The 16,406-nt window shown below is 43.7% G+C and overlaps 1 protein-coding gene across 2 annotated transcripts in view; it reads left to right on the forward strand.

Moving 5' to 3' along the window:
- ESAM (endothelial cell adhesion molecule) overlaps positions 1 to 16,406 on the forward strand; it is a 103,096-nt gene that overhangs the window by 73,617 nt on the left and 13,073 nt on the right. Inside the window, exons 2-3 of one of the 2 annotated variants that reach the window (XM_089680905.1) lie at positions 12,061 to 12,218; positions 15,284 to 15,494. In XM_089680905.1, coding sequence (XP_089537031.1) covers positions 12,061 to 12,218; positions 15,284 to 15,494 — 369 coding nt within the window. The remainder of the gene's footprint in view (positions 1 to 12,060; positions 12,219 to 15,283; positions 15,495 to 16,406) is intronic. The other variant, XM_089680906.1, reaches the window with a different exon arrangement.

A 16,406-nucleotide genomic window follows, 5' to 3' on the forward strand; every position in this document is an offset into this window, starting at 1 on the left:
CACAAAAATCATCGTTTGAACTTTGCAAATGAACATATAGACAAGCCTGATGCATTTTGGAAACAAGTTCTGTGGACCGATGAGGTTAAAATTGAACTTTTTGGCCGGAATGAGCAAAGGTACGTTTGGAGAAGAAGGGGCAGAGAATTTAAAGAAAAGAACCTCTGTCCAACTGTTAAGCATGAGGTTGGATCAATCATGCTTTGGGGTTGTGTTGCAGCCAGTGGCAACATGGAACATCTCACGAGTAGAAGGAAAAATGGATTCAATAAAATTTCAGCCAATTTTGGATGGTAACTTGACGCCATCTGTGAAAAAGCTGAAGTTAAAGAGAGGATGGCTTCTACAAATGGATAATGATCCTAAACACACCTCGAAATCCACGGGGGACTACATCAAGAGGCGTAAACTGAAGGTTTTGCCATGGCCTTCACAATCTCCTGACCTCAACATAGTTGAAAATCTATGGATAGACCTTAAAAGAGCAGTGCGTGACAGACAGCCCAGAAATCTCAAAGAACTGGAAGACTTTTGTAAGGAAGAATGGGCAAAGATACCTCAAACAAGAATTGAAAGACTCTTGGCTGGCTACAAAAAGCGTTTACAAGCTGTGATACTTGCCAAAGGGGGCAGTACAAGATATTAACTCCGCAGGGTGCCCAAACTTTTGCAGACGCCATTTTTTTGTTTTCTGTTATTTTGAAAGTGTAAATGATGGAAATAAAATCTAACTTTTGTTGACATATTATAAGAATGTCTGATCTGTAATTTGATGCCTTTTGGAGATTTTTCCATCTTTCCTTGGCTTCTTTATGCACATTAATACAAATTTTTAGCTGTGGTGCCCAAACTTTCGATCCCCACTGTATATATATATAATTTTAAAATATATTGAATATGGCCAAAATTGTAGCATTTCAAATATATGGCAATATATTTGGGAAGAATATTTTGAAAATATTTTTAAAATATATTTTTCTTCCATATGGGTGGCTCCTGTCTAAATTGTCCCTAGTATGTGTATGTATAAATGGAAGGTAGGGACCTTAGATTGTACACCCCTTGAGGGTTAGGGACTGATGTGAATGTACAATATATATGTAAAGTGATGCATAAATGGACAGCGCTATATAAGTACCTGAAATAAAAAAAATTAAATATGAGTGGAGAGTGAGCCATCATTTGACTTTGCAGTGACCACAGTTTGGGAATTCTGGAGGAGAGAGCTCACTGAAGTCCTGGGGGACAAAAGCAGGCAGTGTGTGATGTATCCTACCCAAGGGTGGACTGACAACTCATGGGGCCCCTGTGTCCTTGCCCAAACTCAAAAAAACCTATGAAAAAGGTACCAGGGGCATCTCATGGGGCTCCCTACTGACCCCGGGCCCTCGGTCAGTGCCCGAGTTTCCAAATGGTCAGTTCGCCCCTGATCCTACCCTGAAATATAGTTGCAGTTGGAGCTGCATTGTTCTTTTATAGGGGATGTATCAATGCCATATGGAAAAGTCTTGTGTCCATGGAAGGCTGCATGACAACGTCACTTCATACATTGGAATACGACATCTTTGCTTTGTGTTTGTAACACCCCATTGTTTCCATTCGTCATGATTTCCCCCTGCACAGAATTATTTATTGTTTTATACTCCAAGTGGCCGTAGGTTTGTGTCCGTCTGTTTATAGCCCAATTCCTGTGACCACACGTGTGTATCAAAGAGGAAATGGGACAATCCAGATAAGGATTCCTCTTCTGTGATTTGCAGTTTATATGAACATCCGTGAAACAAACCGGTAAAGTAGATGTAAACCTAAAGACTAAAATCTCGTAACCTGATCATGTCGTATCAAACGTTATTTCCTTCTTTTTAAATCTGGATCTTTCATTAAAATAATCCCTGATGATCCTGCCATGGTGGACCTTGTTCAGGCACTTCCTGTAATGGGGTGACATCGCTCTGACCCTCCATTTCATGGATTTAATGAGCTGACAAACATTTTCGACACTGGCAAGTCAGTAACCTAGGGCGGAAATTTTCCTTTGGTTTCTGATCAATCAAAATATGTCAGATCATTTATTTATTTATTTCAGGTGCTTATATCGCGCCGTCAATTTACGCAGCACTTTACATATATATTGTACATTCACATCAGTCATGTGTCATATATCAGATCATATGAATTGTTTTCAATAGACCGTCTTTGATAATCATATTTTCAATCAATACCCTATGCCCTACATTTGTTTGATAACTGAAAGTGATAATAAAGGCAATCCAAGCAACTCACCCAAGCTGTACTGCTGAATTTGGTAGAATGAGAGTGGGGGGGGGGGGGCGGTGCTCAGGCTGAAGCGCTCACTGAATAATATATAAAGACATAGCCGGCAACACGATCACTTCTTCATCAACAGTCTTTATTAGTACATCATGGACATGATATGATCTATAAAGCTAACGCGTTTCGGCCAAAGCCTTCCTCAAAGCATGATAATAACGGCAATTAAAAAAAAAACATGTCATACTTACCTGCTCTGTGCAAGCAGCCCCAGTCCTCTTCTCAGGTCCCCCGCCAGTACTCCTGGCTCCTCCCTCCTGTCCCCAGAGCAAGCAGCTTGCTCTAGGGGCACCCAAGCAGGCTTGCCCCCGAGCCGCTGCTCTGTGTGTCCATTCACACACAGAGCTGCAGCTCTACCCCTCCCCCTCTCTCTCCTCATTGACTCACTGGCTACGATTGAGAAGGGGTCCCTGGAGAGCCCAGGCTCTTGTGCATAATGCTGGATCGCAATGAAGGGGGCTCAGGTAAGTATTAGGAGGGGCTACACACAAAAGGTTTTTTGCCGTCATGCATTGAATTTTTTACCATCAGCCTTTACAACCACTTTAATGATTAATGAATAGATTGTTTGAGATCTGTCATACCTAGATCAATCACAGATCCATACGTGTTGCCATCTTCACATCTACTTCCATTCCCCCAATTTCTAGCAGTAAGTTTTGCACAGTGGTTGTGGTGCATTCTGGGAATTGTGCCCGTGGCAGGGGGCGTGCTTTGTGCCAGTAAATGTTTCATTTTATTCATATTATATTTGATCAGCTTCAAGTAGAAATATAGAAACTTGAATATATACAGTAAGTAACAAAAATTAGATACAGAGGGATTGATTTACTAAAACTGAAGAGTGTATATTTGTGAGGAAAAACAAACAAACTGGAGAGTGGAAAATCTAATGCAGCTCTGCATAGAAACCAATCAGCTTCCAGGTTTTATTGTTAAAGTGTTACTAAACCCACAACAGTAAAATCAGTCTGTATATGCAGTAAAGCATGCTTGTTATACTCACTGTGGAACCTAAGGGGTTAATCCTCTGCATTGTGTACAAAGGATGTTTGATCCTGTCTTCTCTGATCCTCCCCTTCTTCCAGTGTCTCCTAAATATCTCTTGCTAGAACAGAGGCTCAGAGGAAAGCTGCACATGCTCAGTTTGGTGTGTATTGCTAGAGAGGTTTTTTTTTTTTCTTGAAGAGTGCATGTGATCAGCTCAGGGCCAATCAGCACTCTTCAGACAGAAGTCAGGGTCCTGCATCCTCCTACAGGAGAATAAAACCTCTTCCTACAAGCTTTAACCAGTGCTCTGCTGGATATTGATAGAAGTTAATAGACTGCTATATACTGCTGATGAGAAAAGGTATTTAGCAGTTTATATTTACTAAAATAATTGCACTTCCATGTTGTGTGTAGTGTGGGAGACCAGATATAGTGAATGCAGGGTCCGGGGAGACCAGATATAGTGAATGCAGGGTCCGGGGAGACCAGATATAGTGCATGCAGGGTCCCCGGGAACCAGATATAGTGAATGCAGGGTCCGGGGACACCAGATATAGTGAATGCAGGGTCAGGGGAGACCAGATATAGTGAATGCAGGGTCCGGGGAGACCAGATATAGTGAATGCAGGGTCCGGGGAGACCAGATATAGTGCATGCAGGGTCCCCGGGAACCAGATATAGTGAATGCAGGGTCCCCGGGAACCAGATATAGTGAATGCAGGGTCCGGGGACACCAGATGTAGTGAATGCAGGGTCAGGGGAGACCAGATATAGTGAATGCAGGGTCCGGGGAGACCAGATATAGTGAATGCAGGGTCCGGGGAGACCAGATATAGGGAATGCAGGGTCCAGGGAGACCTGATATAGTGAATCCAGGGTCCTGGGAGACCAGATATAGTGAATACAGGGTCCGGGGAGACCAGATATAGTGAATGCAGGGTCCGGGGAGACCAGATATAGTGAATACAGGGTCCGGGGAGACCAGATATAGTGAATGCAGGGTCCTGGGAGACCAGATATAGTGCATACAGGGTCAAGGGTTTAGTAACACTTTAATTGAACAAGCTGAAGTTAGGAGCTGATTGGCTACCATTCACAGCTGCACCAGATTTTGCTTTCAGTAAATCTACCCCAGAATGTCTGCAGCACGCAATCGGTGTGATGGGTTCCCACTGGTGTCAGGCCTGGACACTGGTTCTGTGCACATGAAAAGGTCATCGCTGTTCACTTGTGTTGTGTCTATGGGGAGAAAGCCACCCTCTGTAACTGCACAGGACCTCCACCTTCACTACACAGGGTGGCGGTGGATTCTTCACCCCTGGGGCAAATCTATGTATGCTAATGGCTGGATAATGGATGGCTGGACACAAAATCCAGCATTAGCCTGGGAATTGATCAATATAGTTATCATTTGCAATGTTTTAAAGGGCTGATTCACCCCCCCCCCCCAACAAAACTGTCAGTTGTAGGCAGATGTTGGACAAGTGTCACTTCATCTAAAAGTGATGTTTTATTTATAGATGGTGCTTGGTGGACTACGTCAGCTGCTGATATCTTCTATGTAACAGGGAGATTCTTGATTGTGTTCATGCCCACCTCAGAAATTTGGGTGTCCCCACCAACCTTTGTGTGTTCCAGCTCCTCCTGTTACATTCTCCATAATGTAAAATAAAAAATCAGCTGAACTGGTCGACATTCAATCCATCTATGGCCAGTTTTATAGTTTGGTAACGGATTCTTTCAGTGAATGGTCTTGTTAATACTACAACATATGAATATATTTTAGACAATTGTGCTCTTCTAACCTTGTGGTTAAAGTTGTGGGAAGCACCCTCTAATGTTCCAGCATGACTGTACCCCCGTGTACAAAGCCAGCTCCATAAACACATGGTTTGACCAGTTTGGTGTGGAGCAACTCGAATGTCCTGAACAGAGCCCAGACCTCAACCCCACTGAACACTTTTGGGATGAGTTGGAATGTTGATTGTTAGCCAGGTCTTCTCATCCAGCATTAGAACCTGACCTCACAAATGGGCACAAATTCCAACAGACACTCCAAAATCTTTTGTAAAGTCTTCCCAGAAGAGTGGAGGTTACGAGGTGGTATCAAAAGGTTTCCAGACTAGCTCTGTTTACAAGAAAGTGTTTTATTTATCTACATTTACACACTATCACCTTCAAAACAGTCCCTTGCACTGCAATACAACGCGCCCAGTGTTCCTGCTGTGTGTCAAGCACTTTCCGGACCCCCACGATCTTGTCAAAATGGCAGCCTTTGAGCTGGATCTTCATCTTCGAGAGGAGGACCATGTCCACAGGAGCCAAAACTGGTGAATAGGGTAGGTGCGAAAATAAGATCATTACGGCCTGGGGACAAACTTGGCAGAAATATGGTGCATGTTCAAATCACATGTGAGAATTGCCTGGACTGTTCCATATGACACACCGACAATGGCAGCAATGTTGTGGATTGTTCTCCGACAATCATCATGCACAAGTTGCCGAGTGGATTTGGCATTTCGACCTTTTCCAGGGTAAAGCTCTTCGAAGGTCTTCCTCAACTCTTGTCTTCCATTGATGTTTATCCACTTTTGAAGTGGCACTCAAAACACCTTGAATTACTCATTGTACCATCGCTGTAAACTTGAATCATGTCAAACGTCTCTGTTGCAGATTAGCGCAGTTTCAAACAGAATTTTATGTTTGCTCTTTGTTCTAACTTGCTGTCCAATGTTGACATAGTTGACGTTGTAATGCACATGGTCAGAATAGCACCAGTTGCACAACTCCCAATGTACACCGGACGATGTCTTTTGGCACACTGACTTATGAAGGTCGGTGCTCCTTGTGACTGTACAGGCAGCCTTGTGCTGCCATCTCTTGGCATGTTGCAAAACATTTTGATACCTCGTGCCACCTCGTACATAGGAGGCCATCTCCATATTAATAGCCATGGGTTTGGAATGAGATCCCCAACAAGCTCATGTGGGTGTGATGGTCAGTTGTCCACTAACTATATACAGTAGTGTTATCATGGCCCTGACTCCAGCTGTGTGCACCTCCTGACCTACACCATAGGGAGCCCCCAGACCAGGGAAACCCAGAGTAAAGTGTCCCCCCCAAAGTGCCATAGGAGCCCCCAGACCAGAGGATCGGAATGACAAATGCAATGGAGCAGCATCAAATCTCAATAACACTGACTCGGTCGGTCACACAAAGAAGCAGATTTCTAGGATGATGTAAATCAAGTTTCTGCCTTTCTATCACTGACGAGGAATCGCCTAAAACAGAATCACTTGTGTGATATGGACCTCATCCACTGCTTCTTGCTGCTTTAATGGTTGTTTGCATTTGCAGAGCTGCCTGGAAGCTGAGAAGCAGAAGTAAGTAAAGGAAGTAAGTAAAGGGATAGAATGGTATTTTATGAGGTTGATGTCCTGGACGGTGTGATCATTAAACAGTACGGATCACCTGTGATATATTTAAGTCATATTTTTACTGTGCGTCTCTGCTGACCTGAGCGATCTGTACGGGGTTATGTTGTACAATATACTGCTGGAGTTAATGTTTATGAGAAAAGACCTTGATGGAGTTCCACCTCTCCTGTCATGTGGAGTTAGTAAGTAAATACCATGACTAGTGTAGAAGAGATGTGTTGGAAAATGCTATCGCCCTAAACCATACCAACCCAACTTTCAAAAATCCCCTTTTTCCCAAACAATCCCTCCACCAATAAAGGAGACCACATGTTGTTGGAGTAAAAATGGCCTTCACGGCCTTTTATTACCAATTCAGCTTAAATCACAGGTACCTTTTTCATAGGGTTTTTTGAGTTTGGCCAAGGACACAAGGGCCCCATGATCCCCTATTGCCCAGGGGCCCCATGAGTTGTCAGTCCGCCCCTGGTGACAACACTGCATAACAAAAGAAAAAGAGGCTGTCTTTTGTTGCGCTGTGTTTTTGGAACACCCCTATCTGAGGAGGGCAGCTGGGTGTGTGGACACCCCATGACTGGTGACATTTCCATGAATTTGGAATACCAGAAGTAGAGCCTATCTACCTCCATTATTTGTCTGATACTTCACCACAGAAGAGTCTTTTGGTTTTGCATAAAGTGACAACTCTCTGTCCCCATCTACCATTTGTGCTCCTGCGTTGTCACCCTGCCACAAGTGCTTCTGATGAAACACAAGACATGGTCTACTGTTATCACCTTCAGGAAGAAATGCCATGTAGGCAGGAAGTGGCTGCCAAGAGGCTGTAGGAGATCAACCGCACTGTGATGTTATAAAAACTGAAATAAGGGGAAAGCAAGGATTTTGTAAAATAAAAGGTAAATTATTCATGGTACACATTGGACAGAGCAAACTGAAAGGCCATCCTGTTATGGGTTATATCTCCTGTAACAAATCCTTGAATAGCAGCATGTGACCTGCATATACGTTCCTAAATGTTAAAGTAGAAAGTGAACATGGACAGTGCAAATATTGCAAACAGACCACAAACTGGTCAGGTCATTTGTGAGTATTGGAGGGTGTATGGGCGGCCTTGTTAATACCATTCCCACGTGTACACGTCGCCGTGTGCAGCGAAGGTTACACAGTGCCGCGTGCGCGTTACATCGTCTCGTGTGCGGCCGGGCAGAATAAGCATTCATTGCTCTGCGCTTGCCTAATCAACTTGATGGGAGTTTTCCAGCAGAGAGACTTCGAGCTGCAGGCTGAATCCCCGGCTCAGGGTCCTGTCTTTTCTCTAACTGTCATCATCCCAAATTACACACAGGAAAGATTTCATAAGAACCATTTTATCTATTGGCTATGGGCTACATCAGGGGAACAATTCACAGTTAGATTGCTCTACAGATCTCAGCCAGGATTTATGCGGTTTGTTTGGGTTGTGGATATGTGGAGTACCAATGTTCCTGGCTGGCTACGGAAAAAAGATAAAACAATTATGGGGTTTTCCAAGAAGATTCTTACACAGAGGGAAATCCAGATCTACACGAAACAAATGTGAATGGATAGGCTGCATTCTCAGTGATGTCACCGCTCTCTAGTGATGGATAGGCTGCATTCTCAGTGATGTCACCACTCTCTAGTGATGGATAGGCTGCATTCTCAGTGATGTCACCGCTCTCTAGTGATGGATAGGCTGCATTCACAGTGATGGCACCGCTCTCTAGTGATGGATAGGCTGCATTGTCAGTGATGTCACCGCTCTCTAGTGATGGATAGGCTGCATTGTCAGTGATGTCACCGCTCTCTAGTGATGGATAGGCTGCATTGTCAGTGATGTCACCGCTCTCTAGTGATGGATAGGCTGCATTGTCAGTGATGTCACTGCTCTCTAGTGATGGAAAGGCTGCATTCTCAGTGATGTCACCGCTCTCTAGTGATGGATAGGCTGCATTCTCAGTGATGTCACCGCTCTCTAGTGATGGATAGGCTGCATTCTCAGTGATGTCACCGCTCTCTAGTGATGGATAGGCTGCATTGTCAGTGATGTCACCGCTCTCTAGTGATGGATAGGCTGCATTGTCAGTGATGTCACCGCTCTCTAGTGATGGATAGGCTGCATTGTCAGTGATGTCACCGCTCTCTAGTGATGGATAGGCTGCATTGTCAGTGATGTCACCGCTCTCTAGTGATGGATAGGCTGCATTGTCAGTGATGTCACCGCTCTCTAGCGATGGATAGGCTGCATTCTCAGTGATGTCACCGCTCTCTAGCTATGGATAGGCTGCATTCTCAGTGATGTCACCGCTCTCTAGCGATGGATAGGCTGCATTCTCAGTGATGTCACCGCTCTCTAGCGATGGATAGGCTGCATTCTCAGTGATGTCACCGCTCTCTAGCGATGGATAGGCTGCATTCTCAGTGATGTCACCGCTCTCTAGCGATGGATAGGCTGCATTTTCAGTGATGTCACCGCTCTCTAGCGATGGATAGGCTGCATTGTCAGTGATGTCACCGCTCTCTAGCGATGGATAGGCTGCATTCTCAGTGATGTCCACGCTCTCTAGCGATGGATAGGCTGCATTCTCAGTGATGTCACCGCTCTCTAGCGATGGATAGGCTGCATTCTCAGTGATGTCACCGCTCTCTAGCGATGGATAGGCTGTATTCTCAGTGATGTCACCGCTCTCTAGCGATGGATAGGTTGCATTCTCAGTGATGTCACCGCTCTCTAGCGATGGATAGGCTGCATTCTCAGTGATGTCACCGCTCTCTAGCGATGGATAGGTTGCATTCTCAGTGATGTCACCGCTCTCTAGCGATGGATAGGCTGCATTCTCAGTGATGTCACCGCTCTCTAGTGATGGATAGGCTGCATTCTCAGTGATGTCACTGGTCTCTAAGTGCAGACAAAGAATTGAAAAAGTTTCAGGATTGTTTGTTATGATCCGAAATTCCATATTTTACTACAGAATTGAAAATGTGTCAGCTGAAGAAAGTCTGCTTTAATCATTAGTAATACAATACAGAATGTACTTAGGATGTTTCCATGTAGAATTCCACCACCTTCATAGTCACACTCTGCACCTGCCTTTCCCCCTGGAGAACACAGGGTGTGAGATAAAGAGATCATCATTTCATATACAATGCAATCTTTGGGCTCTTAGGTTTTGTATTTTCCAAAACAGAAAATAAAACCTCTCCCAGAGCCTCTGAAATCCCCAGGCCGGTATCATCCTCCTATGGCTGCAAATTGTATTTTCCCAGGAAGGGTTAATAATGTATCTACTCAGCCGGTAAAGCAGACTCATTAATGATTGATCCCCAGTTCATCAACATGTGACCTCTTACTCTGTGTTCAGTGTCAGCGATCGATGGCGATCCGTCCACAGTGAAACGTGGAATCTCTGAGCGGCCTCCATACGCAATGGAATCTGTATCATTGAGCCAGGGGCTCTTCTCCTCCCAATTCACATCATTTGGGAAGAAAAGTAGAAATGTAAAAATAATTATTTTAAAGGGAAACTATCTTGGTTTATGGTTTTATTTTATATTTTCAAGTTTATAAATTGATTACACTATCTATAATTAGCATAAACTATTTTTATTGCTTGTTACAAACAGAAGTGATTTATTGCTCCTTTCACTTCAATATGCACCTACTGTGCAGACTGGTGAGCTTTACCCTGTTATCTCAGCAGTTGTTCAGTAAGGGTCCCAGGAAATCAATAGGAATATTTACAATCCAACACCATTGGTGTTAGGATTACAGGGAAGGTTAGTGTTGGGGTTACAGGGAGGGCTGGTGTTGGGGTTACAGGAAAGGTTGGTGTTGGGGTTACAGGGAGGGTTGAGATTACAGGGAAGGTTGGTGTTGGGGTTACAGGGAGGGCTGGTGTTGGGGTTACAGGGAGGGCTGGTGTTGGGGTTACAGGGAGGGTTGGGATTACAGGGAAGGTTGGTGTTGGGGTTATAGGGAGGGTTGGTGTTGGGGTTACAGGGAAGGTTGGTGTTGGGATTACAGGGAGGGTTGGGATTACAGGGAAGGTTGGTGTTGGGGTTACAGGGAGGGCTGGTGTTGGGGTTACAGGGAGGGTTGGTGTTGGGATTACAAGGAAGGTTAGTGTTAGGGTTACAGGGAGGGTTGGTGTTGGGGTTACAGGGAGGGTTAGTGTTAGAGTTACAGGGAGGGTTGGTATTGGGGTTACAGGGAGGATTAGTGTTGGGGTTACAGGGAAGGTTGGTGTTAGGGTAACAGGGTGGGTTGGTGTTAGGGTTTCAGGGAAGGTTGGTTGTTGGGGTTACAGGGAGGGCTGGTGTTAGGGTTACAGGGAGGGTTAGTGTTGGGGTTGCAGGGAGGTCTGGTGTTAGGGTTACAGGAAGGGTTAGTGTTAGGATTACAGGGAGGGTTAGTGTTAGGATTACAGGAAGGGTTAGTGTTAGGATTACAGGCAGGCATAGTGTTAGGATTACAGGCAGGCATAGTGTTAGGATTACAGGCAGGCATAGTGTTAGGATTACAGGCAGGCATAGTGTTAGGATTACAGGCAGGCATAGTGTTAGGGTTACAGGGAGGGTTAGTGTTAGGGTTACAGGGAGGGTTAGTGTTAGGGTTACAGGGAGGGTTAGTGTTAGGATTACAGGCAGGCATAGTGTTAGGGTTACAGGGAGGGTTAGTGTTAGGGTTACAGATAAGGGATAGTGTTAGGTAGGGATGAGCTCTGGCATGTTTGCACAAGAGGCTGAAACCACCAGAGCTATCCCTCAGTAAACCTGTTAAAGCTGATAGGCAATCACAGGCGATGAAGGCATTTCCTGCCCTGCAGCTGCATGTATGCATGGGGCTTGTATACTTGCCATTGTGGGGTGAGGAAGGCCAACGCTGGCATTGATTGGCTGTTGACTTTGACAGCTTTCCAGTGGGATAGCTCATGCAGAATTGGACTCGTGTCCAAACATGCCTGAACTCAGCACTAGTGTTACAGTACCAGGGTGGGTTAGTGTAAGGGCTAAAGGAAGGGTTAGTGTTAGGGTTACAGGGACTGATAGTGGTTAATATGAAGGTACCCTAGTGTAGGGCATAACTGTGTGCATTGGAAGCTCTGTACCAAATAATACCTGTGCTGATTCTCAAGTGCTAAAAGGGTAGAAAACGCCCATTCTCCTAAACATGGCCTTGGTAGATGAACTTTGGTCCTGACAACATGGAAAGAACACGTTCAAAATATTTTATAGATAAATACTTCTGATCCTACTAATGGGCTTGTCTCCTCTGTCCTCACAGATCTCACTTTGGCATTGTTGGAGGTTCATGTGGAACAGAAATTCGTGACGGCGGTGGAGGGACATAGTATTACTCTCCCTGTCTGGTACTCCAGCAGCTCTGAAGAAAAACCATATGTAATTTGGTTTATTCAGCGCGATCAGATGGAGCAGGTTCAGGTATGTTGTATTTATCTTTAAAATCAATATAAGGTGCATTCAACTTACAAATACATACAAGCTGCTGTACAGGATGCCAAAAATGGGTCCTGGACATGTCTCCGCTATTTGAGTAGTTCCTTTAAGGTGGACAATATGTCACCAGCACAACAAGGGTCTCTAGAATGGGTCCAAAATGTTTATTCAGCGATCACATCATAGTTACAGAAACAACATTTCAGAGCATTGTAGGAACCCTTCATCAGGAACTTCACAGGACCCCTTTATTGTCACATGCCTGATGAAGAGGTCATATGAGGATCCAAAACATCACTTCTGTAACTATAATGTGATAGCTAAATAAAGCTTTGGACCTGTTCTGGAGATTCTTGGTGTGTTGGTGATTTACCTTCCACTTTGAATGTCCTCTGTTTCCAGCCAGTGCTCGTTGCAGCACCCACTCACATTTACAGCCAGTATTCAGTAACATCTGTGTTGGGAATATTGTGGTTGAACTCCCTTTAAGGGGGATGAAGGAAACATCTTTTGAGTGCTCGGGGGTTCAGGGGGCCAGTGAGGAGAGGACTGACTTATAGTGCTCTCTGGATTAGTAAGTCCTCATTTAAGACCCGGAATTCGGAGGCTTGGAGAGACTTTGGGTGGGAAAGAGCCTGCAACCCCGACTACAGGATCCCAACAGGGTTAACCCATCTGCAGGCGAGGCCTGAAAAGGAACCAGAAGGAGTCAACACCTGTCTGTGAAGTGGGGTGAAGACATTCATAGCTGTGAGATGGTGTGGGAGTCCTGCTTAGATCCTGCGGCTTTTCCTCCTCCCCTGAAGCAGATGGGAACCTGAACCCAGGCATGGGACTGGCAATATGGCGGTGAGCTGTAATATTGCTTTCACTACATCAGAAATATGGGCTGTTTGTATTTTTGCTTTGCTGAAGAAAGCTATTTTATTTTCCTACATTTTTTTTGAAGAAATAAAGACTTTTAAAACTTCTGGTTGGTGATCCTGAGCTCTCCATATTACAACACCTTATGTAACATTCAGAGCTACGTCCGTAAAGCTGACCATATACAGCACACTCTGATTTCGCTATCTCCTATAGATTCAGAATAATGTAACTCAAGAGTATCTGGCCGGATATAAATGTAATAGACAACCAGACTGCAGTGTACATTATTGTTCTACTGAGTTTGTCCTTATTAATCAGAGAGCATGGAATATTACATCAGGTAAATGTAACACTAATAATGATAATAGCCCAGAAGGTGTTCTAAAAGGAAAGTCCAGCTGTACAATTGTTGACTGCTTCTGTAGAAATACACACCAGCACTGTCTCTTGTAGAGTATATAATCTGATATCTTTCAGGCCTAGTTACAAAGCAGGGTATTCACAGCATAGAAGTAAAATACCTTTCTGAAACCTTTTTCAAACTAACCTTGCACTTGCCACCTGCTTGCTGCAAGTGGCAAACATGAAATATTGTAATTAAAATACTATACTTTTTTTTATTTCAAATACCCATACAAAATCAGTTTCTCACAGCTGCCAATCAGATTCAGAATGTGATACAGGAAACAGAGACAGAAGTTACACAGTGCATAGTACAGGAAGTTCACTCCTGGTGGAATATTGAGGTGTTCCCTAGATTCTGGATCTGGCTGCATGGGAGTTCTAAAAAAAAAACACCAATTAGAGTAAACTAAGGGAATTTTCTAACTTTATCACAGCTGCAGACCAGCATTTGTCGCTCCAGAATTGCACTCTAAGATACACCTTATATTTTATGGGATTTTTAAGGCAACCTTGTAGTATAAACAAAGAAACCAATTGTTAAAAAGATCAACATTTTATTTAAACAAATTTCTTTTATCTGACACATTGATATATATCATGTAGACAAGACGTACTAGCCAATATAAAAAAAACAATTTTTGACAAATCATTCACTACACAATTTTGTGGTTTTTGCAATATGTATCCAGTGGTATCCCCCAAAGCTGATTTCCATCTTGCAACCTCAAGTTTGACTGCAGATATATTCAGCATGGGATCCTACGCTTTTTCGAATACATTAGTATAGATTCTTCCTCAGGGAAAGGATACCACTCTATAACAATAATTATTGTCAACAATCAATTATCAGTACATATCCTTACATTTGAGCAATAATAAACTAGCCATATAGGATACATAACTTACGTAGCTAGCACAAATAGTAAAAAGAAAATGATTCTCTGTGTTTAGAAGGCGAGTTTCTCCCATAGCTGAGGCCATCAGTTGACATAAAAGGACCACAGGTGCCACATCACAAGCACTGTCATTAAAAAAATAATAATTTTATATATATATATTTTTTTTTTTTTGCTATGTAGGCTTCCTACAGGTGGGAAAAAGTGATTTTATTAGAAACACAGAAACACAACCAAAGAAACTATATCCAGTTCACTCCCAGAGAGTGTCCATTTCTTTTTTACAGCCATGCTGAGCAGAATAATATACTGTACATGCACTGAGACAAGAACAGTAAGTAGAGTTACTGCTCCCACGCCATTTTTCTAATGCACTGTGATTAATAAACAACATCATTTTTTTTAAATCCTGTTTTTTTCATCCTTTGTTACATATCAGTGTTGCTGATCTTCAGTAGCCTCCTTCTAGCCACTTCCCGTCTACATGCACTCCAATGATGCCTGCATGGCATTTATCAGAGCGAGTCTCCTGACGGTGACAGCAGTGTACCATGTCTGCACAATGTGTGTGGAAACAGCCACTTGTAGTCTCAGAAGCACTATGACAAGGTGACAATGCAGAAGCACCATTGGGAGACAGGGATAGAGAGTTGTCACCCTATAACAGGAAATGCTGAACAAGGACCCTGATGGCAGGATCACCAGGGATGATGAAATGATTGCTTGATGACGATTATTGAAAGCTGCTGATTTAAAAATATTGTAAATTCATTTTGGAATGACATTAATATGTTAAAGCTTCTATGAGATTTTAGTGATTGGGTTTACACTGCATTCCAGATCCTCTAGTGTGTAATTTTTATGGATCCTTGTTATTTTTAGATCTTGAAATACATGGATGGAGAGATTTCCGTGGCTATGGATTTTAAAGACCGCCTGACTTTTGCCCATGCCATGCCGACGAGGAACATCTCCATCGTAATCAACAGAACGCTGGGGACTGATGCAGGAAAGTACCAATGTTATGTCAATCTGAAAAATGACGAAATCATCGGCAGCGGCAACATCGGGGTGGTGGATGTATCCATCCTGGGTGAGTGTACAGTTGTGGGCTGAGAACACACAGGGAAAAGGCCGGGGAAGGGTTAATGGGGGACTCCCAGAAGGAATTTGGTTATATTCCAGAGGTCGGGACAATGGCGGGTGGGCCAGGGCGAGACACATTGTGGAAAATGTCCATGTGTGTAAGGTGCGGCCCAGGGAGGGCACAATCTGTGATTATCATTAATATCACACACAGGGTCATAAACCCAACAAGTGTTAAAGGGCAACTCTAGACAACTGGGAAAACAAATCTGTTCATTCTAAATATATCATCCTGATACATGTATTTTCCAGTTGTCTGTGAACCCATCTGTGCTCCTTCTATATCCTGCCTACAAACAATGCAGAAATGCCAAAACTATCCCTGATGACAAATGAAGCTGTCACAGATCTTTGTAGATTGCTGTCAACAGCCTGGAACCTGTCCATTCCCCAGTATGAGCCCTATGGATCTTCTGTACAGCATCAACACTGATTCATTGCATCCCTGTGAGAGATAACCTCATGATCAGTTAACTCTTTCTGCTGTTAAACTGAGAAGGAAAACTACTTGAGCTGCCCTCCCACCAGCATGCAGGAGAAACCCAAACACTGGGGAGAGGAATATGTTACAGAGAAGCCAGAATTCCTAACCTTGGAATCAGTCATCAGTCATCAATGGAAACATACAAGAGAATTCTCAGATATTCATAGCACTTTTTTGGTAAATAAACACTAGTCCCGTGGCACAATTGCTTGCCTTGCAGCACTGGGGCACTAGGTTCAGTTCCAGCCAGGAGCATTATCTGCATGGAGTTTGTACACTCTGTGGGTTCACCCAAGTGTTCTATATATTCTGTAAATACAGGGTAAATATAGGTCACTTATATTCAGGGCTTTTTTTCAGCAGGAACGTGGGGGG

The sequence above is a fragment of the Staurois parvus genome, unplaced genomic scaffold (genome assembly GCF_062004578.1).
Source record: "Staurois parvus isolate SC_StPar_1 unplaced genomic scaffold, SC_StPar_1.0 ptg000253l, whole genome shotgun sequence".
NCBI classification, from domain to species: domain Eukaryota; kingdom Metazoa; phylum Chordata; class Amphibia; order Anura; family Ranidae; genus Staurois; species Staurois parvus.